We start from the raw sequence: 26813 nt of genomic DNA, 5'->3' as shown, positions 1-26813 counted from the left end.
CAGCTGTCTTTTGGCAACAACAAATTGTCGCTGGCTTTTGTGTTGAATATATGCTATATGGTAATTTATGGACCTAATAGGTATCTAAAGCCATTTGCACAGAACAAAATATGTACTTTATCAAAGCAATTGTTGAACTGAAATACAATTAAGAAGTATATTAATAGTGAAATACAAAAAGAAGTTTATTAATAGTGAAATAATTATTAAGCTCTAACTTAAGTACATCCATTTTTTTCCCCTTTAGATTTTTTGGGTGCCCCCAAGAGAGTGGGGCCCTAAGCTTTAGGGGAGGACCCTGTTGCAACAGCTTTAATCAAGATCAGGCTTACTAGCCGCTTTGCTTCTCAATATTCTTTGGTTGGCCGCTGTTATTTTCTCCTACCAATAGCGAACCCACGTATGGACTCTATACGGGCTGTTGGATACCCCATAAGGGGAAAAGGGCAGATTTTGTTTACAACATAGTTTATGCGTAAATCCGGCACTGCGGCTATGCGACCCTATTGGGGGGCATGGAAACCAGTGGGGCGCACTTCTAACTGGATAGACATGGGGGTGGGATGCATCCCCCGCGCCCCGGGCAAGGTCGCCGGTCGCTCCCAGCCGCTGCCGGGGCTTCCCTTCGCCGCCTCTCTCCGCATCCCAAAATGGCAGCGAAGGCGGGGCCTCGTCTCGACGCGCCGCCCGGGAAACCTCCCCATCCTGGCGGCGGCGGCGGAAGCGGAGGCATGTGCGTCAAAGCGCTGCTGGGCTGAGCGGAGGCGCCGCTGCCGCCCTCTAAGGATGGCAGAAGCAGCCCACGCAGCACAGGTCAGTGGGCATCGCCAGCAGCCTCCGCGTCTCCTCCTCCTGGGTGGGCAGCCTCCGTCTTCCTAGAGGAGGAAGGTTGTGGCGGCCTAGGGACTCACGGCCCGCCCGCTTCTTCGGGCACCCGGGCTTTCAAGTGCCTCTGAGCATGCCTAGAGAGCGTTTCCTTAGCGGGAAACTCTTTGCATCCCGTCCCCGCGCGCTTGGGACTATGGAGCATGCGTCCTAGCGGGCCGTGGACTCCTTTTAAAGACACGAGCCCTAACATGGCGTTTTTATTTGCAATGGGGCTGTCTGTGCATTCAGGCGGGTTTCTCTCTCTCTGGGGAAATGCCCCACAGCTGCAGGCTAGAATTGGTTGAAGGGGGCTTTGCCACGCATCGGATTCTCTTGTTTCTAGGGGCCCCTAATGGCGAGTTGGGGCCTGTGGGCTGCCCGTTGTATCTGCGAGGCTAGTAGAAGAGGCGATGGTACCTGCATAGACAAAAGAAATCGGCGAATGACTTGCGAACAGAGGAAAGGCAAAACCGGTTTCTGGCATGTGTGCAGCAGCACATATTCAGCCCTGGATTTTTACCTATTTGTTGTTGTTTTTTAGAAAAATCCCCATTGTTGTAGTAGGAGAAGCAAGACAGGAGCCAGGAAGGAACAGCACAAGTCTCCCCCCCCCCCGCCCCCTAAAGAAATGTGATATCAGAATTGCATTTGAGGCCTCTGCTGGAAAAGTAAACTACACGTTTAAATACAAACTTTTATTTAAACAAACACAGAAGTGTCCTCCCAGAGCAGTGGGTTAAACTGTTAAAGGGATGCTTTGCAGATTGCATCAGTTCCTTGTGTGTGATTATGAACAGCAGATTGTAGGAAGATCCAGCAGTCTGAGTGGACTTGAAGTTTAAGTCTGATAATTAAGGTACTGGGTTTGCAGTATACAGAAAAAAGGAAGGAAGTACCATGCAATAAGAATACCTGTGTCCAGATAGATAGATAGGTATTGCAGAACACATTATATTTGCCTTATAGATTTTTTTACTTTCTTTGGTGAATGTCAAGGACAAGTAGCCAAATAACTTGCATATCATACACAAGTGTTTGATGGTTTAGCTGTAATCTTCCTCATGATATTCTTTGCTCATTAAATTTAACAGCCTTATTCCAAATTCTATACAAATGGAAAGACATAGGCACATAACTCGTGTAGAAAAACAAAAGGTTAGAATTTCAGTGCCCAAACACACATTAGAAGCAGCATGTGGTCTTCTATGAACTCTCTGCACTACTGTAGAAGTTTAAGTGTGTTTTCCTTTTTTAAAATGTAGTTTAAAGACTCAAGCCCTGGATTTCTTCTGCCCAGAGCTGATGCGCCTTTTTGTATGGCATGATATCAGAAATGAATAATGCTGGTCCCATCCATAGACGATGACATCACAGCAGCGGTGGTGGTGGCACTGGGGTTGGGTTGGGGAGATAAAAAAAGCATGAAGAAAATTGCAGGAAGGTATAACACAGCAGGGCAGTGTAAATGATAATAATAATGCTAATATTAGTAATAAATTTTATTATTTATACACCACCCATCTGGCTGGGTTTCCTCAGCCATTCTGGGCAATTTACAGCATATCTAACAACAAAATTAAAACATCAAGCGTTAGAAACCTCCCAACACAGGGCTGCCTTCAGATGTCTTCTAAAAGTTGTGTAATATACAGGATGCACAATCAAAAGATGGCTAATTTGTTTCACACAACTCAAGCAGCATTTAAAGTTCTAGTCTAGTCAGAACTTGAGTCTTACCCTTTGGACTTCATCCAGCCTACACACACAGAATATAGTTTGAACACATATAAGGTGGGTGGAATTTGTAATAGGAGTATTAATGGTGATTTCTCACACAATTTTTTGTACTCTGTTTTTAATACTTGAGAGCAAAGTATATGTCTCTCGCTGATGTGCAACAGATGCATAATTTGCCCCTTACCTATTTAAAACTGGCAGAAGTGAAGGCTTCATGTTTATTTTAAAAGTGTAAGCGGCAAATAAGGCATAGATGCACAACCAATGAAGTGTGCCTGCATTTTATTCTTATTTATTTATATGTTACTACATTAATAATAATAATAATTTATTTATACCCTGCCCATTTGGCTGGGTTTCCCCAGCCACTCTGGGCAGCTTCCAACAGAATATCAATAATAATAATAAGTGATAAAACATCAAACATTAAAAACTTCCCTCAATGGGGCTGCCTTCTGATGTCTTCTAAAGTTGTTTATTTCCTTGACATCTGATGGGAGAGCATTTCACAGGGCAGGTGCCACTGCCAAGAAGGCCCTCTGCCTGGTTTCCTGTAGCCTCACTTCTTGCAGTGAGGGAACTGCCAGAAGGCCCTTGGAGCTGGACCTCAGGCTGAACAATGGGGGTGGAGATGCTCCTTCAGATATATGGTGTATATGTGTATTTATGTAATATATTTATTTTTACATTTATATCCCACCTTTCATCCAAGGAGCTCAAAGTTCCCTCCCCATTTTATTCTCACATCAACCTTGTGAGGTAGGTTAGGCCAAAAGTAGTCATCCCAATGAACTTCATGACAAAGAGAGGATCTGAACTCTGCTCTCTAAAGTCCTAGAATAGCCTCCCAGCAGAGACATGATTGCTGCTTACAGGGAGGGATGAGGCAGTGGGGATGTCAGGGCTGTGCAAGTACACTGCTGGAACCAATCTTGCATTCCCGCTGCTGCACCCACACAGCTTAACCCCCTCCGTTGCCCCGCCCCTCTTTCTGTTAAGCAGCAGTGATACACCTGCCAGGATGACATTGCTGCAACTCTCTCACACCAGGCAAGCCACTCCTGCCCTATCCCAAAAACTATCCACTACACCAAAGGTGTTCCCTTGGATATCTGTTTCTGAATATCTGCTTTCAGTAATGTTTCAATTAGGTTTAGATCTGATTCTGAAAAGAGATAAAATAAAATTACTCTCTTCCTTGGCATGCTTCCTGTAAAAGCATTTCATAACATTTATCTTGGACCAAGGGCCTTACATGGTTTCGCCTTCAGATTGTGAAAGTTGAGTTGCTAGGAGGTCTGTTCTGGTATCACTCTGGGCCACTAGTATCGATTGCTCTGACATGAGGGGTGTCTGTTAATGTTTGTTGGGTGTTGCTGACTTAAAGTTGTGCCTTAAAAGTTTTAAGTTGTGCTTTAAAACAAAGGACCTCATTGGACTGCTTAGCAGTAGAGCAGTGGGAAATTTAGAAGTGCAAGGTGCCTTCATGATACAACCACGCCCCTTCTAAGATTATACAACAATTTTATAAATTATACAATACTAATAATTAGGGATGCATTGCAACAATCAATGCAGGTCTCCACAGGTTGCCTTTCAGCTACTATTTTCTGTGCAAATGATTTGGAGTGCTCCGGTATCTTCTTTCAGAGTGACTTAAATTGTGTTTTCCATGAAGTTCCCTTGTATGTAACAGAACCTGCACACTGGTCTCTTGAAAAAGAAGCACCTTGTGTTTTTGGTGTTCCTAAATGCTTAGCAATACAGGGGCTGTAGGGCACTGGAAGGCTGGCGCTGTGGTCTAAACCACTGAGCCTCTTGGGCTTGCCAATCTCACCCCTGTGATGGGGTGAGCTCCCGTTGCTCGGTCCCAGCTCCTGCCAACCTAGCAGTTCGAAAGCATGCCCCAAAGTGCAAGTAGATAAATAGGTACTGCTCTGGCGGGAAGGTAAACAGCGTTTCCATGCACTGCTCTGTTTTTGGTGTTCCGTTGTGCCAGAAGTGGCTTAGTCATGCTGGCCACATGACCTGGAAAAACTCTGCAGACAAACGCTGGCTCCCTCGGCCTGTAAAGCGAGATGAGCGCTGCAAGCCCAGAGTCGTCTGCGACTGGACCTAACTGTCAGGGGTCCTTTACCTTTACCTTTTTTAGGACACTGGAGACAAGGACCTTGCTGCAGAAATAGTAATGAATGGGTCTTCAACCCTCTATGACCCCAGACCACTAGGCTACTGCTGCCTAGGTAAGAATAAGTATACAAATATGTCATATTTTGTTCTGAAGGGAGGACAAGGACAGAAGGAAACTTTGATCACATGTATGTTTCCCTGTGAGCAGTTGCAGTTTGCTCTGTGGCGGTCTTTTGAAGTCAGTTTCTCTAGGATATCAAACACTTGGGCCCTGAAGCCCCATAGCACTGCTGTACATACAAAAAGTTGACCAATTTGTTGGGATTTGCTTACTGTTTCCTCCACTGTGTCTGAAGCTTCCATAAATAAACTGGGAGGGAAGTGCTGTGAAGAGCAGAAGAAAGGAAGGAGCACTTTAGAAACAGCCGTTTGTGCAGAAGTCACATCAAAGGCAGGTGGATTGTAGTGTGTGTGTGTGTGTGTGTGTGTGTGTGTGTGTGTGTGTGTGTTCTGCCTCCTTCCTAAAATAGCACCCACAGCAGCAATAACACTGTGTTTCCTCCCCCTTTTTGGTATGAGAATGTGTTTGCAGAGAATTGTGCAATAACTATTCTGCACAAATTTCCGGTTTCAAATGAGTGTCATAGCAGGGCACCTTAATTGGGGTGGGAGAGGGGGAGGCCATTGACATGTCTGGGGTGTCCATTAAAAGCCCTGTTATTTGTGGCCCTTCGGGGTACTTGAAAAGTGTCTGAAAGTAGAAGGTAATAAGAATTCTTCAAAAGCTTGTTTTCCCAGGTAAAGTTCCTTTACTCCCTTTCTCTGCACCTGATTCAGGTTAACCCTTAAGCTCTGTAAAGGAAGGCTGTGACTCCAAAAGGAGAAAGATGTTGTCAAGGCCCAAGCCTGGGGAGTCGGAGGCAGATTTGCTGAAGTTCCAGAATCAGTTCCTGGCAGCGAAAGCTTCTCCGGCGGTGAAGGTTGTAAAGAAAGCAGATAAGAGAAGAGGGGATCTGGGGAGTGGAGATGATGAGAGACCCCCATTGCAGCATGACAGGGATGTGGTGATGCTGGATGGTAAGTTTACCTTTTTTATTTCAAATTGTCTTGTTTTGTATTGATGGTTTAGTACAGCCTTCCCCAACCTAGTGCTTTTTGAATGTTTTGGATTGAAACTCCCATCAGTCCCATCTGGAGGATGTCAGATTGGGGAAGGCTGGTTTAGTAGTCAACAAAAACCAAAATCACTTATTCATTGCCTGTTAGTTGCTAGGTATATTTGAACAGCTTTCTTACTGTAACCTTGCCTGCACTTGCTACTGTTCCCAGCCATCCCTCTTTCTGTTTGCAAAGCAGCCATTTTTGGTGCCAGATTGTTGTCAAGACTAGACGGCAACCCAGTTGGAATTAAGGGCATCTTTTAATAATAATAATAATAATAATAATAATAATAATAATAATAGTTTTATTATATACAGTGGTACCTCGGGTTAAGTACTTAATCCGTTCCGGAGGTCCATTCTTAACCTGAAACTGTTCTTAACCTGAAGCACCACTTTAGCTAATGGGGCCTCCTGCTGCTGCTGCGCCACTGCCGCACGATTTCTGTTCTCATCCTGAAGCAAAGTTCTTAACCCGAGGTACTATTTCTGTGTTAGCGGAGTCTGTAACCTGAAGCGTATGTAACCCGAGGTACCACTGTATATGCCTCCCATCTGACTGGGTTGTTCCAGCAAAATACTAAAACACCATAAAACACCTGGAGATTACTAATGCTCTGCATATTCTTTCTCTCTCTCAGACTTTCCTGCTGTGCCCCCTCCACTGACACCAGCACCTCCCAAAAAATCCAAATTCAAAAGTGCCCGTGTTTATTTTGATGAGGATCCAGGAGAGCAGTTGGATCGCAGTGATCAACACATCACAGCTGTCTTCAGCAAAATAATTGTGCGTCCTGTTTATAAGAACTACAGTCATAGTGATTAAGCCTCTGATTGACCTGTGGTAATGATTGATAAATACCCAAGCTGGGGCAGTATGCATTTAAAATTAAATTGATTTAATCCTGCAGAGTAACCCAGATATTGCACACACACATTCCAAAGCAGAAATTACGTAATTTGTAACTATACACGTTTTTACTTATTGTTGTTTAATTTATTCTTCTTTGCTGGGAAATGAAGCCTTCTGGGGCTCAAAGGCACCTTCTGACCACTGAATTTATAGGAAGCTGCTTTGAATGGAGTGAGTGCCGCCTTAGTGACAGGTGTTCTCTGAGGTTCCTGCGTTGCAGGTGGTTGGACTCGATGACCCTTGGATCCTTTACAGCTCTATGATTCTATGAGGTCAATGGTCCTTCTTAGCCCTGCTGCCGGAGATCTTTAGTGTAGTAGCTACACTAGCGCTTGGCTTCATATACCCAAGAGCAAAACACATGGATTGGCTATCAAAACTGTGTATACATATATTTTACCAACATGCATTTTACCATGTCCTTCTTTCAAGGTACATATATCTGTTTACGATTCCCTTGGTATTTGACATGAGACGCATTTATTTTGTATTTGGGGATGTGCGCCCCAGTAGAAAAGGTCAAGCAGAACTTAGCCCATGTTGCGAACAAGTTGTTAGATGAGAAATTTGTGTATGAGGTCCTGAAATGACCGGTAACAGACAAGGTGGTGGGGAGGAGGCGCTTACCTGACCTTCTGGCTTACCTGACCTTCTGGCAGGTAACTCACTGCTGCTTTCTAGGAGAGTAATCTGAAGAAACACAAACCCCTGTGTTGCAAAATATAACAATCTACAAAGATGCAAACGCAACACATTGGACATTAGTGGATCAGTGCCCACTAGCATGATCCCCACTAGTATGAATATTTCATTGATAATTATTCACTGATGAAGACTTTATTCTGAAACAGTTGAACTATTCCAGATATACTGTCCTTTTGAGACTTTTGTGAGACGTCTTCCTTTGAGAGACGGCTTGGCGTTCCTCGCTATTCATTGATTTGTTTGATTCTTTGTTCGACTCTGATACGTATAACAAACTTGTAGTTACTTGAATATTTTGTGAGATGTGTTGTATGATGTATACATCATTTTGAGGTGGCTTATTCGTATATTTTGAATGACATCATAGCCGATTATATATTCACTAACAGTTATTAGCGCTGTGGGTTAAACCACAGAGCCTAGGACTTGCCAATCAGAAGGTCGGCAGTTTGAACCCCTGCGACGGGGTGAGCTCCCGTTGCTTGGTCCCTGCTCCTGCCAACCTAGCAGTTCGAAAGCACAGCAAAGTGCAAGTAGATAAATAGGTACCACTCCGGCGGGAAGGTAAATGGCGTTTCCGTGCACTTCTCTGGTTCACCAGTAGCGGCTTAGTCATGCTGGCCACATGACCCAGAAGCTTTCTGCGGACAAATGCCAGCTCCCTCGGCCAATAAAGCGAGATGAGCACTGCAACCCCAGAGTCTTCCGTGACTGGACCTAATGGTCAGGGGTCCCTTTACTTTTACCTTAGCTTTCTAGGAGAGAGCAGGGCGAGGGTGCCCAGATTGCCTTACCCTGTGCGTATGCACCACACTGACCTCCCCCACCCCCAGTAAACGGCCGTGACTAACCTGCTGGGAGGCCAAGTACGTACCTCTGCTCCACCCTTCCATTAGCAGCCTCTGGATGTGACAGGCTGTCAGCCATTCTATTAGAAAGGCTGCAGTTCTCTGCCCCCTTAACTGGAAGCAAGTCTCTTTGACCTCAGTTACAAATAATGAAGTTACAAATATTTAGTAGCCTGTTTGGATATAGGCATGTGTGGATATGCTTCAGTTGTGAAATTACACCTGTGTGAAGGACACAGCTGCACTGTTGTCTTTGTTGCTAGAAATCCATGGGTTAACTGACGATTCAACACCGGTTTTGTTAATGCCAAGATCATGTTTTTTATTGTCTAGTAAGAATTTGTTTCTGGTCTCTTGGCCTTTTTACAATTTATGCTACATTGTCTTAAAAATATATATAATGAAAGTTTTTTTAAAAAAAACCATGGAAGTGTTGATGGTTGGCAAGTGTCTTTCAGTGAGGCATCTCTCAAGTGACACAATTCTATGCATTTTCTGGGGGAAAGGATGGAGCTGTCCTTGTCCAATGCTGATGAACCTAGCGCCTCTTTCATTCTTAGAAGTAGGCCACTCTTAGACAAGTACAAAATGAAAATTGAAGTGAGGAGTTTTTGCAACAGCTACTGTCTCATAGCTGAGGGAAGACCTGAGCAGGAGTCTAAGGCCAAACTCCTTCTGCTGAGCCATTGTAAAGCACTGTAATGCTTTAATGAATGAAACAAGTATTCATTTGGCATTGTGTCTTTGTGGCAGGAACGTGACACAAGCACTGCCAACGTGACCATGCCTGTCTTCACTGGAGATGCATTTCCCAGAGTCTTTCACAGGTCCGAAATAAAAACAGAGGTAAGAAAAGCAGCTTCACATTTATCAGCCCCCTCTCCTCCTGTTTCTGCTTTGTTTAGCTTACCTTCACCTCACAGAGTGTTTGTTGTGGGGGACCTATTGCAGTCGTTAAGAGTCGTCCACAGGCTCATCACAGCTATCTGCCAATCACCCATTCCTACCACCCTTCTGAGTAATACCCCTCCCCACCTTCTCACTATATAGAAGGGTCTGGAAACTTCTGTTTCAGTGTATCTGAAGAAGTGTGCATGCACACGAAAGCTCATACCAAGAACTGACTTAGTTGGTTTTTAAGGTGCTACTGGAAGGAATTTTTTTTGTTGTGGGGGAGGAAGGGAAAGGAGAATGTTAGTCGCTTTGAGACTCCTCCGGGTAGTGATAAAATGGGATATCAAATCCAAACTCTTCTTCTTTTAGTTCTGTGTATTATGCTTCATCATAATGCAATCTGCTGCTGATGGACTTTGTTGTGCAGCCAAAAATGCTTTAAATAAATAGAGGAAGTGTTGGGGCTTCTAGGGCGTTACATAGGAGACTCAGCAAACTGGATGCAGTGAGTTACGTTAAAAGCACACATGTTGGATTTTCAGTTGCGTGTGATGAGTCTGCTAGATGGATGGGATGTTGTTGGGCTTTGGTTGGATTTTGGGAGGCAGTGGCTGGCTCATGACAGCCATAGGGCTTCCTCGAGGGGTCACCAGCTTGACCCCAAGTGTGGGACATGCCCTTGATTTGGTTTATCCCCTTAGTGGCAAGGTCTGGAAATAGAGCAGGTTTTTGTGACTCCTGTTGTCATTGTTACACCACTTCCTGGTGAAGTTTAGCCTAACGGTACCGAACATTTTATTCCATATTTCCAAAGTTGATGAAGGAAGCCATTCTAAACTTTCGGATACCTGCTAGCACTGAGTGGTGGATTCACATTAGTGAAGTGTAAGATAAAGCAATACATTATCTATCACATTCCTTCAGTGCCCTTTACAAAGCACTTTCCTTACTTCTGTGCAGTTACGTGTGTTTCCAGTGGTTCTCTGCCCAGTTTTTACTACCATAGTCATTTATGAATCTTAGCAGAGCCCTGAAATTACCTGGGGTTCTTCCTAGTTTAGTGGAGTCTGAACTGCATTTTTGGCATGCTACAAAATGTGGGGGTTTTTTTTGGGGGGGGGGGTTCTGTGGTGTGGCCTTGTGTTTGCCTGCACCTCTGGCCTATTCACTTACATTTATACTATGGGAGCTGCAGTCAGAATTGGCAGACACTCCCATCAGACTACTGATTGGAACTCTAGTAGGCAACAGCTCAGAAAACAACGGAGAGAAGGGGAGAACATGCAAGAGTTTTGTCTCCTGGGAGACAGCATGGACTTGAAGGGCTGGAGCATCTGAAAAGCTTGTTACAGGGAATGCTGTTTTGCTTTTTAAATAAAAAAGCCAGTCTTTCGAGCGCATTGCAAAGTTTTCTGTTGTGGTGTGTGAAGTTGGTTTTTGCCATTTTGAATATAGAAGGTGCTACTATTTGTCTCTGTTTTTTAATATGCTGATGGGAGACATGGGCCACGATCCAGAGAGTCTCTTCTGCATGCACAGACAGGCTTTTGTATGCTGATCCAGCTGTTTTGGCTCTTGTTGGAGGGAAGCAAACCTGCATCCACAGAAACTCTGCTGCCAGTTTCCACACAGTTCATGGTGTGCATATCGGTTGTGCAATCTTGGCTGTAGCAATATATCATTTTTCTTTCCATCGCAGCTTCTTGGTTTAGTATCATCAAGGTGGATATGCTTCATGCTGCTTTTTTCTTAACAATAGTAAGTCTCTGATAGAGCCTGAGTGTAGACACTATGCAAATTTTAAAATCCATTAGTTAAGCATCATTCATCAAATTTATTACTGTGAAATTCTTGCCCTCTTATGGTCCCAAAATCTTCAGAGATGGCTTTTCCAAGACAGTGAAGTCTGTTTATCCTCAGAAATACAAAGCATTCAGATAAGCAGACTCTTGGATTAATCATAGAGGCAGAGTGGAACAAGCTAGTCAGAATTTACCTACAACCAGATGCTTTCTTGCTTGCTGCATTTTGTCAAGAAATGTACTTATTTTCCTCTTCCTGGTGTTTAAACACTTAACAGCGAAGTAATATATTACATCGTATCTGGGAAAGAGCGAGGAAGGGCTGTGACTCTGTCTCTCTCCACCCCCCTTAAAATTGTCTAATCTACAGCTTGCAGTTGAAGACACAATATAGAAATCCATGTTGAAGGCAGCAGAAAATCTGGATAACACATATTGACCCAACTGGAGTGGGTGACAGGAATGTTGATGAATTGGTTATATGAGAAAGACATAGGAGTGTTTACTTGCTGTTTTGTCTTCTTGCAGGCAAAATCAGCAGCTGGAAAGAAAAGTATCTTTGCTCAGAAGATAGCTGCTAAGAGGGCAGCCGAAGTGGCTCAAATATCTTCTCTTTCTCTTGAGGAAGCTGAGCAGACAAATGTAGGATCAGCATTTCCAGATGCTGCCCTACCTTCTGAAGCCTTGGAGACCCAATTCCGCAGGGGTGAGGAAGGTAAATGTTGATACCTGTGGAGCAAGTCTTCTCAGTTCCTGATGGCATGTGGAAGCCTTGAAGATGCTTATTGAATATTAGCATAGAGAAGCAAGTATCTCCTTAAAAGGTTGTGCTGGTGAGCCCTAGCATTGAGGCGGTGATCCTGCACACAGTTACATTGGAGTAAGCACTATTGAACTCAGTGGGACTTAATGTCTGAGACTACATGCACCAGATTGTAAATCAACTCAATGGAGTATGTTGTCAGTTTAGGTTTACTTATGAATACCACTCACAGTGCCCTTTGTTTTTAGATAAGCCTGCTGGTAGTGTACACAGTCAGCGGTCAAGTATTGTCACTGGGAAAGGTCTTGGAAGCCTGGGAGGAGAGCAAGAAGCCCAGAACATCCACAAGGAGAACCTGGAGAAGCTGCAGTCCATGTCTCAAGAGCAGATCTTGGAGGAGCAGAACCGACTGCTGGCTCAGCTAGGTACGAACTTCTTGCTGACTTCTGTACACCTTATTCAGTGATTTGGATTAACCCCCCTCTGATTTTTAAGGATCAGGGCAGTTACCTTCAGTTTTGAAAGCACGAAACATAACATGAACTCTACACAAAAGAACATTGTCCAAAGCAGCAAAGCCAGCTTCAGATATGTGGAATCATTCCCAGGACTCGCTTCCACGCTTGAAGATTTCCTGTTGGCATGTTTAATTTATGCAGCCAACTTTGTAACAGGCACACAAACTGCAAAGCCTCTTTCACAGACCTCATGGGTCTGTTGAAGTTAGCTGCTTACATTAATTTTTTTGGACGGGATGCTTCTGAGACACAAATGTGATATCGTGTCTTTAACTTGCAACCTGAAAAGCAGTCATCTGTCTGAAGGCCAAGTGGGAGGGGACCTGATGAGGATATGAGTGGGGATATTGGTTTTGCTTGTTACTATGTTATGCATTTTTATGTTTTTATATTGTCAACAACAACAACAACAACAATAATAATAATAATAATAATAATACAGTGGTACCTCGGGTTACATATGCTTCAGGTTACAGACTCCACTAACCCAGAAATAGTACCTCGGGTTAAGAACTTTGTTTCAGGATGAGAACAGAAATTGTGCTCCGGTGGTGCAGCAGCAGAGGGAGGCCCCATTAGCTAAAGTGGTGCTTCAGGTTAAGAACGGTTTCAGGTTAAGAACGGACCTCCGAAATGAATTAAGTACTTAACCCGAGGTACCACTGTAATAGCGTCAATCACTATTGACTCAAAGAATTGACGCATGCATCAAGGAGGAATTTTAATGCTGACAGTATTTTGTCCCATTTTCATGGTTATCAGATCCTGGTTTACTTGCATTCTTAAAGTCACAACGTGATGGTAAGGCAACTCGGGAAGGAGAAAGCCAAAAGCAGCATGAGAGGCCAGGAAAGCTTCTTCATCCAGAACCGCAGCTTAGACCCCAGCATGAAGCAGAAGAAACTCTGAAAGCTCCTTTGTTACAGAAGCCAGTGATGGAAGAGGAGGAGGGCATGGAGGAGTCCGTGCAAACAGAAGTTGGTACAAGAATGGAGGATAGCACAGGTAAGGCAAAGTTACGCGTTGTTGCAATGGATGAGCAAAATATCCAAGTTTCCATATAATATACATGCTTGTTCTTCCAGGGTTTTGATCACTGCTTCAATTCTAGAGGCCAAGTATTTTCAACTCAAATCTGTTGTGCAAATGAAACAATTGCAGGACCGTAATTTTGCTTTGTCGTACAACTAAGAAGAGGCTGTTTTACCTGACCCAACCTCAGGGGGGTGTGGGGGTGGGAAACTTGCTACATGCAGTTTTCATATATTTGCTGGTGTTGCAATACTCTCTGGCAAGGGGTGGCAGAGATGAAAAGTATGGCAACTACAGATGCAGCTGCTGATAAGAGTAGTTTTGAATGGCACCTTCACTTTCACTTCTTGGCAGGCTGCGTGTCCTTTGGGAACAATCAATATGTTTGGGTTTTGTGTGTGTGTATATATATAATATATATATATATATATATATATATATATATATATATATATATATATATATTGCTGCTGCTGATTCATTCACTGTGTGGCACTATATGGCAACATTACTTGCTCCTTGTGAACATATGCCCGCTTCGGGACTCCCCCTGCCCCCACAGTCTCTTTCAGCTACAGTCTCTTTCTGCTTCCACTCTGAGATGACCCTAAACCCATTTTTACTGCAAGGTGATTCTGGGCCTGGCTTTTATATCTTGATTCCCAGAAGCGATGTGTTTGAAGTTAACAATGGAGCTTCAAATTAGGTACCTGGGCAGAGGCTTTGTAGGAAGAATCAGCAAAAGGATCTGATTTGTGAGATTGGAGAACAAGGATGAACAGTAGGAAGTTTGGGGGCTGGAGAAAGAAGTATGCTAGCAATGAGTCCAGGAACCACATCATTGGCTGTGAGTGAAGATAAGCCAGAACAGGTTTTAGCTAATGTAGCTCGGTCTCCATTGCGGCTTCTACCGCACTGCGGGGTTGGGTGAAGCCAGTGAGAAATTGTTGTGGCTTTCGGGAAGGAGATTGACTGCCAAGTGGAGTTACTCCTCCAGACTAGAACTTGCTCTGAACAAAAGGCCTTGGGTTGTGGGTGGAGGAAGCAGATTTCGGTAGCTGCTTAAAGCTAGCTGGAATCTCTCCCAAGACAGATAAATCCTGTGAGGTTTAAGAATCCTGTGTTTAGATTATGGTATATTCGTCCTCAGTGTGGATTACCTAGGCTTAAAAGGCACACAGCTTGAGGTATTGGTTGATTGGCAGGCTAGAGGGGCACCCACTTTCCATCCCCTTCAAATTGTAGGAATGGGGATAAATATGTGCATTGGAGGAAATACATTGTTTATGATGCCTCAAGATTGGAGTCAAATCCGTAAGAGGGACCTGTGGGCTTCTGCTGGAGCTTGTGTTCTGATGATGATATGGATCAATAATACCCTTTGTACTCTTGCCATATCTGCAGGTCCCTTTCTGTTTCCTGTACTTAAGTGATCTGGCTAGTGGATCCAGATTGAGTTACCTGCAGGCAGTTCTTGCTAAAGGACAGCAAAAACAGTTGCTCATTGCCTCTGTTATCCCAAGACAATGAGGGAAGGCATTAAAAAAAAATTTGAGGGTGGGGCGGGGAGAGAAAAGGTTCTGCCTCAAGGAACTTACATCTTAATTTCCACAGTGATGGGAGGAAGAAATGGTAAAGAGAAAGCAGAGCACACTCAGGGCTTCATTTCAGTTGCAAATGAGACCTTGAGGGGTCAGGCCAGAATCTCTGAGGCCTTCATCTTGGTCAGTTTGGGGATCCTGTTCTTTAGCTCCTTGCCTCAGCATTTCGTTACAATAAAGCTCCAAGTGTATTCCAGAAGGGCTGCAGCTCAGTGATAGAGCAGGAGCTTTCAGACAGAAGGCTCTGAGTTGGGAGAGGCCTCAGTCTGAAATCCTGGAGAGCCACTGCCTGCCATCATGGATGATAACTGAGCCAGGTGGGCCAACAGCCTGACTCGCCACAAGGCAGCTTTCTGTGCTTCCCTTAACAAACGAACCACGACCCATGAAGTCGATCCAAGAGGACAGTTAACCTCCTTGGTTTTACTGAGTTCTTGGGACTGCAGAAACAAGGGGAAGGGCCCTAGCTCAGTGGCAGAGCATCTGCTTTGAGCGCAGAAGGTCCCAGGTTAAGTCCCTGGCATCTCCCCACGTAGGGCTGGTGGGAGAGAGCCCTGTCAATTTCAATCAGTGCAGAGGATATGGAGCTGGATGGACCAGTGGACTGTCTTGGTATAAAGTAGCTTTCTGGATTGCCAGATACCTGGCAGCCCACGATACGTGGCCAGTAGTGCCTGGCTCTGTTGGCCACAGTTTGTGCAGACCTGCTCTGTCGTAAGCTTTAATTCAAAACTTCCCTGCTTTTATTCTTTTTTTCATCCTGTTCCTTTCCCTCCCGCCTTGTTGCATTCCTCTCTTCTTGAGTGTTTTACCTCTCCGCTGCCTCTCTGCCCCGGCCCCATACTTGCGCTGGCTGTTTCCTTCTGTCTGATCCTTTGTTGTGCTATATTCTCTGGGCCTCCCTGCCTCGTGGAGCCTGCTTAATGAGATCTCTGAATCGCTCTTGGATTTGAGCAGTGTGGTTTGGTGCGATAAGGGGTGGTGTTTACTGTTTCTCTTCTTGAGAGAGCAGCTTTAATGTGCAAGAGGAGGGAAGGGAGAAGAAGCAAGAGCAGGTGGATTAGCACTTCCGCAAGAGCGGCTTCCCCTCCCCTGCCCACAATTTCTTCCCCCCACATTTTCATATGCTTTCCTGCAATGGGTTTTAGTTTTTAGCAGGCTGGCGCTAGAACAATAGCTTGTTAAGGTGCTCTGCTTGAAGAGAAATGTTGGGTATTTCCTCTGCACCAGGATGGGGGGGAAAAGGTCCTTTGAGCCTTAAAAAATGTGAAGATAGCAGCAGATTGATAGCAAAGGATTTATGAGATGGCATATTGGGAGAGGAGAAGCAAGATGTGATTGCTGAGGGAAGCAGAACTTGGTTCTGGGAGGAGAGGGAAAGGTGTGTTGAACCAAGGAAGGGCAACTGTCCGTGGGGTGACTTAGTATATCGTTGGGAAGAGAGGAGCAATTATAAAAATCAATGGAGCTTTTCAAGCTGCCCGAGGTTATGCATGCAGCACATTGTGCCCAGCAGGAGACGTATTATTAATTTTGCATTAGCACTTAGCATTGGAAAGCTGCCACTGTTGATGCCAAGGAGTAAATTCATCTTGAATAGACTTAGCAGCAGCCATGTTGCCAGAGGGAAGAAGGCAGCCTGTGCTTGCAACGGGAAGAGAGCAATTAATTCAGAAGGGGAAACCCATTCTCAACAAGGGTATGTTGATTTATTAGATTTATATCCCATCCTTCCTCTGAAAGGGGTTCGAAATCCCCAGTGGACTTTCTTTGCTGGAGTGGAAGCAGAGATTGCAGCTTGCAATCAGAGCTCAGTGACAGAGCACACGCTTCACATTAGGGGCTGGGCGATGTTGGGTTTTCAACATGGCACTGTAGTTCCAGCCCACCTTCCTGGGCAAAGTCTGCAAGGTGGTGCAAAACCACCCTATCTGCCCCTTGCGGAGAGGGCTGCTGGCGAGCGGCAGACCTGCCAGCATCATCAAAGAGCCCCTCCACCACCTGGTTGCCGTCTTTCTGGGAGGAAAGGGCAGGCTTCGCGCTTCCCAGCTGAGCAGCCGCGATGAGCCCCCATCCCACCACTGGTTCCTGTGAGCCAGTGGCGGGTCGGAGCCTCATTGAAACTGCTTTGCTGAGGGGAGGGCAGCAGCACGTTCCTCAGCCCAAGCAGTTCAAAGAAGCAGAGAGAGGAACAAGCTGTATTGGCAACTTACCGATCCAACTTGTTTCTCCCTCTGCCAGGGCAGAGTGCAATGGTGGTTTCACCACCAATATACCGCCGAGTTAAGCTGTCGTCACGGTCTCCTCCCAATACTGGTCCTGAGCTATATATTGATATATCGCCCAGTGCTGCTTCACATGCAGATGATCCCTGGTTTCACTCTTGGCTGTCTGTGAGCTAAAAGGCTAGCAAGCGATTGAAAACCCCTCTATCTGAGGCCTTGGAGAACTACAGCCGCTTAGAATAGACAGGTAACTGATGAGGTAGGTAAAAATGACCCAAAGTTTGGGGCTCAAATGACACACTAAACTGAAGTTAAGCAGGAGCTAAGGCTTCTGAGACATCAGAAGTAGAGACATTACCTTGCCAACAAAGGTCCGTATAGTAAAAGCTATGGTTTTCCCAGTAGTGATGTATGGAAGTGAGAGTTGGACCATAAAGAAGGCTGATCGCTGAATAATTGATGCTTTTGAATTATGGTGCTGGAGGAGACTCTTGAGAGTCCCATGGACTGCAAGAAGATCAACGTATCCATTCTTAAGGAAATCAGCCCTGAGTGCTCACTGGAAGGACAGATCGTGAAGCTGCGGCTCCAGTACTTTGGCCACCTCATGAGAAGAGAAGACTCCCTGGAAAAGACCCTGATGTTGGGAAAGATGGAGGGCACAAGGAGAAGGGGACGACAGAGGACGAGATGGTTGGATAGTGTTCTCGAAGCTACCAGCATGAATTTGACCAAACTGCAGGAGGCAGTGGAAGACAGAAGTGCCTGGCGTGCTCTGGTCCATGGGGTCACGAAGAGTTGGACACGACTAAACGACTAAACAACAACAAAGGCTTCTGATCTCCTTGTAGCTGCACTAGAACACAGGATGGGGAAGCTTGCAAGCCTGGGGTGATATCTGCACCCTCTTCCTCCCAAGGACTAGTAACATTTTAGCCACACAGCAAATAGTGTAATAGGTTTATTACACTTGCCCAAGGACCTCTGTTGTAGAGCAGGGTTTCAACCAGACTTCCTCTTGTGCAAGTTCCACAGCACTCTATGCCATGCGTCCCAGAAGACGTAATGGTGCATGTGAGGGAGCCTGGCAAAAGCCTCTGTAATCTTCTCCAGTTAATGTATGTAGGAGGCATTTCTTTGCAACACCTTCCTCCTACTCTGCTTTATGCTGTCATGGTGCCGATGAATCTGTGGCTGAATCCGAGAACCAGAGAGCCAGAACTTTAGCAGATGCAGTGATTTGGCTTGGTGGGGGCTGCGCTTGTAAAACAGTGTGCAGGAGAGAGCCAAGCTGCAGGAAATGGCACTATAGGCTGACTATATGTTGCACGCCCAATTCTGAAAAACAAAACATAAGCTTGGAAAGGTTCAATGCACACCATCCGGGCTGCCAGGTTGTGTTTCTCTAAAGGGGTTTCTCATCAGTTCAACAATCTGCTGATAACCCTAGAATACATAACAGTCTTCCCCCAACTGTTGACAAGATTGCAATACTAGTGTCTGGTGGTACACATTACTAATTTGACTCAGAGCATGGTTTAATCCGCCTTCTCCATTTAGTGATTAATGGAGAGGGGAAAAACAAATACCAGAAGACTCTTCTGCTTCTTCCTGCTTCACACCCACCCCACTGGTGTGTTTGTTCTTCATTCCAGCATTTCTTTAAAAAATATAAAATGAATGTACAATGGTACCTTGGGTTACAGGCGCTTCAGGTTACAGACTCTGCTAACCCAGAAATAGTACCTCAGGTTAAGAACTTTGCTTCAGGATGAGAACAGAAATCGTGCTCTGGTGGCGTGGCAGCAGTGGGAGGCCCCATTAGCTAAAGTGGTGCTTCAGGTTAAGAACAGTTTCAGGTTAAGATCGGACTCTATTTCTGGGTTAGCGGAGTCTGTAACCTGAAGCGTATGTAATCTGAGGTACCACTGTACAGTAGTCCAAAGATAAGCAATAGGTAATGGTTGAAAATAAGCTGTTGCTGTAATTTTACTAGAGCTTCGTTTACCTTGATTTGGATGCTTACTCCATTACTAATTGTAAGCCCCATTGTCCTAGAACAACATTCCAGACTTAACTCAGTAGATTTATCTCAAGAGGTTGTCAAGGTGCTAATTGTTCCTTCCATTGCTGTCTAGTCTATAATGCTAAATAATTGATCTTCTTGGTGTTCCAACCATTAAAAAACTTATTGGCTATGCTCAGAGTCTCCTATTCAGCTGTTGCTGCAGAGCCAAAATGTATAATTAGTTGATTTTTCCCCCTTTCAATTTCTCACTGGCTCTTTGTGAAGACCCAGAATTCTAAACATTATCGCTCGTGAGACGGCAATAATGGAGCCCTCTGAACTTGCCTTTCAAGACTCTTACTTTCCAATATTATCGGTTTTCTCTCCTCAGTATCTTTATTTTGAGACCCTTTTCTTAGGGTTGTTGGGAGTGCAGTTTAAATCATTAGCCTCATGTTATTCTGTGCTCTTGATTTTCTAATCTGATTGTATTCACTCCACGTCCAAGTTGATATTCAGCTCATCTTCATTTCATCTGCAAATTTTATTAACGGCGCCATCCACTTTCCTTCTCCAGATCTTACAGAAGATTAAACTGTTGGTGGACCTTTGATGTTTATGTATCAATGATGAGTCAGTCTCTGAGCTTTTTCCCCTTCCCCTTGTAGTGTCATAAAAGCAGTATTTGATGCACTTCTTCAGAGCCACAAATGTTGACAATGAAAGTGATGCATGCTCTGCTTTCACGCTCAAGAATAACAATGTCTGCCTTTGCCTTTCCCAAAAGGTGGTGACCTTCCAGTGAAGCCTCAGAAAGAGTGGCTCCACATGGACACTGTGGAGTTGGAGAAGCTGCAGTGGTTGAAGGACCTCCCTGAACCTCGGCAGAAGAAAACCAAAAAGGTCAGGAGAATAAAACACAGTCCCTTCTTTCTTGCTTTCAGATTAACTTCCCCCTAGAAAACTGGTAGGTAACCTTTTTCAGCCTGAGGGCTGCCTTCCTTTATGGGAACCTTCGGGGGGCGGGGGGCAGGCTGCATCCCAGTAGGGGGCAGAAGCAAAAGAGCAATGGTTGTGACTCTTGCCTTGGTAACAGTAGATTACACTCCAGCCATGAAAAAGCTGTTTCTACACCCACCCACCCCCACACCACTTTCCATCCTCCTTCCAGGCAAGCAAGAGGCATTATCTCAGTTCAAGGAGACATTCTAGCCAGGCAGAAGCTCTCAAGGAGGGTGTGGCCTGGAAGAGTCAATTTGGCCTACAGAGAATCCCAAAGGCCAGACAGCGGTGTTTGAAATCGCCCAGGCACCAGTTGCGGGTTCAGTTGTGACCATGTGAAGATGTATTGTCATCAGGTTTGGCAACTAACATCTCCACCATCTGGCTGGTGTACAGTAGCAGTTTCTGCTGTCCCCCCCCCCCCCCAATATCCCAGCATCAAAAGACACTGCTGCGTGGCAGCCGGCTGACAGATCTGTGGAGATGTCTTGTCGCTGTTTAATCCTGTAATGTGTTGGAAACCGTTCTGAGACATTTTTTCTTTAAAATATAAAGCGATATAGAGATGATAATGATAATAATAATTTCACTGTAAAAGAAAATGGCACCTAGACAGTCAATTGTGGTGGCCATAACCTAGGTTCAAGGTGTCATTTGGTGGTTATTTTATATCTATGAGTTTCTAACCCTACCAGACAGAGAGACCTGGAGGACCACATTTGGTCCCTAGGCCAGAGGTCCCCTTCCCTAGAACATGTCAGCAAAAAATGGTAAAAGTTGGCTTGGGTAGTTAAGGGATTTAGATCCTAAGTGTGAGCAGCTAAATTGGTAGAATAGCTGAATGGCACAGTAGGCAATAAAGGTTATAATTTTATTTGTTTCTTTCTCCAATAGGCAATGCAGGCACGCTTCAATCTGAAGGGAGATCTTATTCCCCCAGATAAAGACCTCCCCACACATCTGGGCCTACACCACCACGGAGAGGAAGCAGAAGTAAGGGGAGAACAGCCTTGAACGCTAGAACATGCTTGTGATCTCATTGCATGTTTCACTCTCTTTCCTGTCTTTCCTTCTTAGGTAGTCCTGGGCTAGATGGTCTGACCATTAATGATTCTCAGTTGAAGGCATCTAAAGTACTTTCATGCTTTCAAAAATGGAAGAAGCAGAGAATTAATTACTGTGAAATAAGATTGCTACTTGGAGCAAGATTTCTTTTTCTCATCACATACGAGGATGGGAAATTCCCTCACCCTCCTCTTGAGTAGCAGTAACTTATTGAACAGTAGATCCCAGACTATTGGATAGTGTAGTGTAGCATTCCAATGAGTGTTTCTTCTGGGAAGGCTCAGTTTTTGGTGTTCTGCTTAGAGCCTAATGGAGCTTTATAAATAAGGGTGACTCCTACTATAACCTCCATCAGGTTGGTGCTCAGCGACCTTGGAATATTTCCCCATGCTTTCTTTGTAGCGTTTGATGTGTCTTGCATGCTTGACTCATCTAAAGCTTAGCACAGGAACCTTCTTGCCCCTGCTCTCTGCATGTATTGCACTATTACCTGGATTGTGTGGTGTGATTGGCAGAGGACAGTCCTGTTGACTTCCTTGCTTCTTTCAGAGTCTGTTCAGGTGAAAGGATGGTGTCTCTTCAGTAGTATGTAATGTAACACAATGATAGATACCCTAATGTCTGGATGTTTTATTTTTATGTTAGAGGGCTGGCTACTCGCTCCAAGAGCTTTTCCACTTGTCTCGCAGCCAGGTCATTCAGCAAAGGACTCTGGCTTTGCAGGTGCTTGGTCACATTGTCCAGAAGGTGAGTTAACCTTTGTAGGGGTGACAAGAGAGAAACGGGGTGGCCAGGTTTCTTCTGATGCCACAAAAACCATCTCCACATATACCAAATCACCAATGTGCTTTTTGGTTTCTGATCTTGTTCACCTTTTAATTGGCCCTAGGGAATCTCTAAATTAAGACAGTTTGGTTACATGCAAGTACATCCACAGAGTTTGATCTGAAGTGGTCATTTTTGCAAAGTTGAAGAATGACCATGGTGCTCCAACAGAAAGCTTCCCACTGTGACATTTCTTATTAGATGGGTCAGTGATCAAAACAGCCTTCCCCAGCCTGACACCTCCAGATGTTGCTTTAAGACTGACCACTAGCTGTGCTGCTAAGACCTGATGGAAGTTGGAGTTTAGCAGCAAAGTTGGAGGGAGTCAGCCTGGGGAAGGCCGTATTAAAACATTTTTGAAGGTTCCTACCTCCTTAATGAGTACATAAAACATTATTTGGATCTCTCCATATATTTGGTGACTAGACTGAAATCTTACTAGTCTTCTGATGCTGTTATCATGTTATTATCTAACCTGAAAGATTCGAGTGATGTTCTTTTGCACATTTACCTGGGAACAAGCACCACTAAAACCTAGTGTGGATTGTTTCTGAATAAACATGCATAGGAATTGGCTCTCAGTTAAGGGAAACAAAAGACAGCTAGCAGTTTAATTCGCTAGCGACTGCCAAATCTGCTGATGGTGAAGTTTCAGAAAAATCTGCCGCATTGTATTAATTTTTTGGTTTAGTTGAATACGTTGGCTATTGGGAAAAGCCAAATTAGGCTCTTAAGTGCTTTAAAGCAACGAGAAAAGGTTATGAAGTCTGGCAGAAATTGGCCATAATTGTATATTGATATAAGCCAGAATCTACAGATCTTGGCTGCCTTAGTCCCCACTGGTAGACCATCATTGTTTGTGGAATGCATAGAGGATGTGCGGGTGGGAGTGGAGGGGCATTATTTCATTATTGTGCTTTGGAAGCACAGGGCAAACGTCAGAGACAAGAGAGATGACCACACCTTGGCAGAATTCCAAGGGAAGAACATTCCCCCTCGAGGCCAGAGATGCAGCTGCCCATGGTGTATTTAGTGCTCTCATTTGTGGAGCCCTAGGGAGAAACTCAGTTGCCTTATAGCTGTGTGCATTTTGCCAGAGGATAAGAATGCAAAAGATATCAATCTTCATCATAAAAAAAGAGAAAATGTCATGATTTGAAGTGGAAGAAGTGGAATGGATTTGCTTCCATCAGTTTCCAGTCTAAGGACTTCTGGGAAAGCGTCCCTGTGCAACATTGGTGGCTGCCTTCTAAAAGCAACAACTCTCTCTCTCTCTCTCTCTCTCTCTCTCTCTCTCTCTCTCTCTCTTTTTAACCTTTGTCGTTGTGGTGTGTGTTTTCAGGCCAAGGCAGGGGAGTTTGCCTCCTCGCTGAAAGGAAGTGTCCTGCGTGTCCTGCTTGACGCTGGTTTCCTCTTTTTGCTCCGCTTCTCCTTGGATGACCCAGTGGATAATGTCGTTGCAGCCACTGTCCACGCCCTCCATGCGCTGCTTGTCTCTCCAGATGATGAGGTGTCTATCTGTAGAACCCAAGAATCCATGTAAAATAGTTTTGAGTGTTGGTATCAGTAGGGATAGATCTCCGTGTTATTAAGGGCTTCTGCTCCCTTCCGCTCAGTGGTGGGGCAACTGCTTTGCATGCAGAAGGTCCCAGGTTCAATCTCCAGGCAGGGCTGGGAAACACTCTTGTCTGAAATCATGCAGAGCCACTCCCAAGTGTGGCCACATCTCCTTGTAGTGTGCCATACCACTGGTGGATGGCGCCAGAGACAGAAAGTGGATAGAGCAATTGATGTGGCTCTTAGCTTTGTGTCAGCAGACCACATTCCAGCGATCCACACATTTTTCTCCAACTTTGCTATCCAGGCAAGCAAGGGGCGTTATCATAGTTGAAGGACACATTCCAGCCAGGCAAAAAGCATTTAAGGAGAGTATGGAACAGGGCTGATGAGGGGTAAGACCTAGGGGCTGAGTTCCAAGGGCCAGAAAGAGAGGCATGGAGAGCCACATTTGGCCCCTGAGCCTGAGGCTCCCATCCTCTGGTGAGAGACACTACTGAGTTAGATGGACCAGTGACCTGACTCTGCATGAGGCAGCTCCCTCCTTGGGCATTAAATGGATCCTTTGCGTTTTATGTTTCCAGAAGAACAATTCTGGGTCCATGCCTTTAGAACTTACTGTGAAGATTTGTTTGTTATAGTTTATTATTATATTCATGTCCTAACTTTAATTCAGGAAGCTGAAGGTGGTTCACACACTTCTCTCCTCTTCATTTTATCCTTGCAGCCGCCCTGTGAGGTAGGTTAGGCTGAGGGGCAGTGACTGGCTAAGTGGGCATTTGAACTATGGTTTCTCAAGTCCCAGTGCTGCCTCTCACACCATTTATTCCAGTAATTTCTCTGGGAGGGCTCTTTCCAAGCCTTGCTATCGAAGACGCCTAGGAGTGGACATGAGAGCATCCCCTCCTCTTTTTTTGACAGCTGTTCAGCAAGAACTAGCTTCTTGTTTTTCATTTCCTTGCAGGAGTATCTGGACAAGACATTTTCATGGTACCAGGGTATCACTGTCTACCCTTTTATCCCGAACGAGGGTGAAGAGGAGGAGATGGAGGAGGAAGATGAGAATGAGGGACAAGCTCCAACCCAGAAGGCACCGGGGAAAAGACCAAAGGATGAAAACAAACCAGATCCAGAAGTGGCACAATATGATGCCATAAAGGTAAAACCTCTAGTCACTTCCAGAACATTGTCAATAAAGCAGTATCTGTGTAAAAAAACACACAAAAAACATACATAATCTGTTACAGATTCATAGGCTGAAGTGGAAGTTTGCTGAGCCATAATTGGGGCTTTTGTATTAGACTTACAAAATCTTATTATTATCTCCAAGGGACTGCTAAAGACCAAGATTCTTCAGCGCATGAGATACATTCTGGAAGTAATGCGACCTGTGCCTTTGGTAGTCCTGGAGAGTCTAGACATCCTAACGCGCATAGGAAGGCACTCTACTGAAGCATGCAGTCGGGTAGGTACCTGGGTGTGTGTTCTCTGGGTCAGAGAAGATGCCAGTTGAGGTGGAAGAATAGAGATCATTTGGGAATATTTCAGATTCCTTTGATATACTTGGCCAGATGGTAAACTTTTTTACATTGCTGCACTGACAAATAAGTGGCTTTGTACTGCTCTTAAATATTCTCTCTTAAATGTCTGTTTTGCAGATTCTGGATTGCCCTCGCCTAGTTGAGATGGTCATCAGAGAATTCCTCCCCACCCAGTGGAATCCAAGAGTAGCTGAACCTGGGCAGTTGCTCACAAGCCTGCATGGAGTTCCATGCGCCACTGCCATGAAGCTAATGAGAGTCTTGGCATCTGGAGGGAGGAATGTGGCTGCCAGGCTGGTAAGGGCCTCTCCACTTAAGCTATTTAAACTGGGGGGCAGAAGTTCAAAAGATGGTTGAGACAAAAAGAAGAAGAAGCCTGGTTACTGAGCTGCCTGAGAAACAGTTTCAATCCAAATGCAATTTTTGGTTTTAAACGCAGTGTAAGGTAGTCTTTATGTGAGTATATTATATTCAATTATGGGGTATCAGAGTTTTTAGGGGCTATCCAGGCTGGGATAGCAGGCTTGTGGGTAGTGGCACCTGCCCTGTGGAACGCCCTCCCACCAGATGTCAAAGAGAAAAATAACTAGCAAACTTTTAGAAGACATCTGAATGCAGCCCTGTTTAGGGAAGCTTTTAATGTTTAATAGGTTATTGTATTTTAGTGTTCTGTTGGAAGCCGCCCAGAGTGGTTGGGGAAACCCAGCCAGATGGGTGGGGTATAAATTATTATTATTATTATTATTATTATTATTATTATTATTATTATTATTATCATTATTAGTTTGAATGTCTGATGTAGATTTTTTCAGTTTCATTGTTCTGTATGGGACAATGACAATAAAGATTATCGTATTACTCAATTTCCACAGAGATGGCTGACCGGTCTGTTGGCATTCTCTATAGAGCCACACAGACACACATACACACATCAGTTTTTGGTATAATGGAAACAAATCATGTGCTTGAAATAAGTAATGCTTGGAATTCAGATTTTCTAAAGAACTTTTATGTGGAGGTAAGGTAGGGGAAGGTGTAAGAAGTACTTTGGTTGCAGAGGGCAAGGGGAAAGTGGATGAAGGACAGGCGCTGAGATGGGAAGGTTCAGCACCAAGGAAGTGCAATGGGAAGTAAGAAGAAAAGGAGTGCTCATTTTTAACGCTGCTTCCATTGATTTCCATGAAACTTTAAGAAAGGGTAGAAGCAGTGGCAGGAGGTCGGGTGGTAGGGTAGCGCCACTCACCTGACCTTGTTCCGTTGTGTCATTGCTGCTTACTGAAATGCAGAGGTGGCAGGACAAGGTGGTGGCCAGTTTGGGTGTGGTGCAATTGCACTGGCAGAGCCAGTCTGGTGTGTTTGCACTGTGCCAGCCTCCCCACCTCCTCTCCTCTCTCCTCTGCTTCCCAGTAAGTAGCAGCAATAGGACTGACTGGAGGTCATGTGGCTGCCGCCGCCACACCAAGCCATCTGCTATTGGGTATGAGACCGGCTGACTCACTCCCAATGATCCATCTTGCCTATCACGCTTCCCATAGCAGCCAACCAGTTGCACACAGAAAGTCCACAAGTAAGGGATGCTAGCAACTGGTGTTCCGTAGTTCAGTGCATGTGATTGTGGAT

At 44.9% G+C, this 26813-nt stretch overlaps 1 protein-coding gene across 2 annotated transcripts in view; it reads left to right on the top strand.

Annotated features, from left to right (window-relative positions):
• Positions 1-690: 690 nt before the first annotated feature.
• RPAP1 (RNA polymerase II associated protein 1) overlaps positions 691-26813 on the top strand; it is a 47534-nt gene continuing 21411 nt past the window's right edge. Inside the window, exons 1-14 of one of the 2 annotated variants that reach the window (XM_081858520.1) lie at positions 691-813; positions 5572-5811; positions 6536-6681; positions 9114-9206; positions 11585-11771; positions 12068-12244; positions 13100-13342; positions 19991-20106; positions 21100-21198; positions 21916-22017; positions 23438-23605; positions 24617-24811; positions 24983-25117; positions 25311-25490. In XM_081858520.1, coding sequence (XP_081714646.1) covers positions 5622-5811; positions 6536-6681; positions 9114-9206; positions 11585-11771; positions 12068-12244; positions 13100-13342; positions 19991-20106; positions 21100-21198; positions 21916-22017; positions 23438-23605; positions 24617-24811; positions 24983-25117; positions 25311-25490 — 2031 coding nt within the window. In that variant the 5' untranslated portion in view covers positions 691-813; positions 5572-5621. Of the gene's footprint in view, positions 814-1698; positions 1724-5571; positions 5812-6535; positions 6682-9113; positions 9207-11584; positions 11772-12067; positions 12245-13099; positions 13343-19990; positions 20107-21099; positions 21199-21915; positions 22018-23437; positions 23606-24616; positions 24812-24982; positions 25118-25310; positions 25491-26813 lie in introns of those variants that run through there. The other variant, XM_081858521.1, reaches the window with a different exon arrangement.

Source organism: Podarcis erhardii (assembly GCF_964252035.2).
Source record: "Podarcis erhardii genome assembly, chromosome: 1".
NCBI lineage: Eukaryota > Metazoa > Chordata > Lepidosauria > Squamata > Lacertidae > Podarcis > Podarcis erhardii.
Note: the sequence above shows the minus strand (reverse complement) of the source record. Positions and strands in the feature narration are given on the sequence as shown.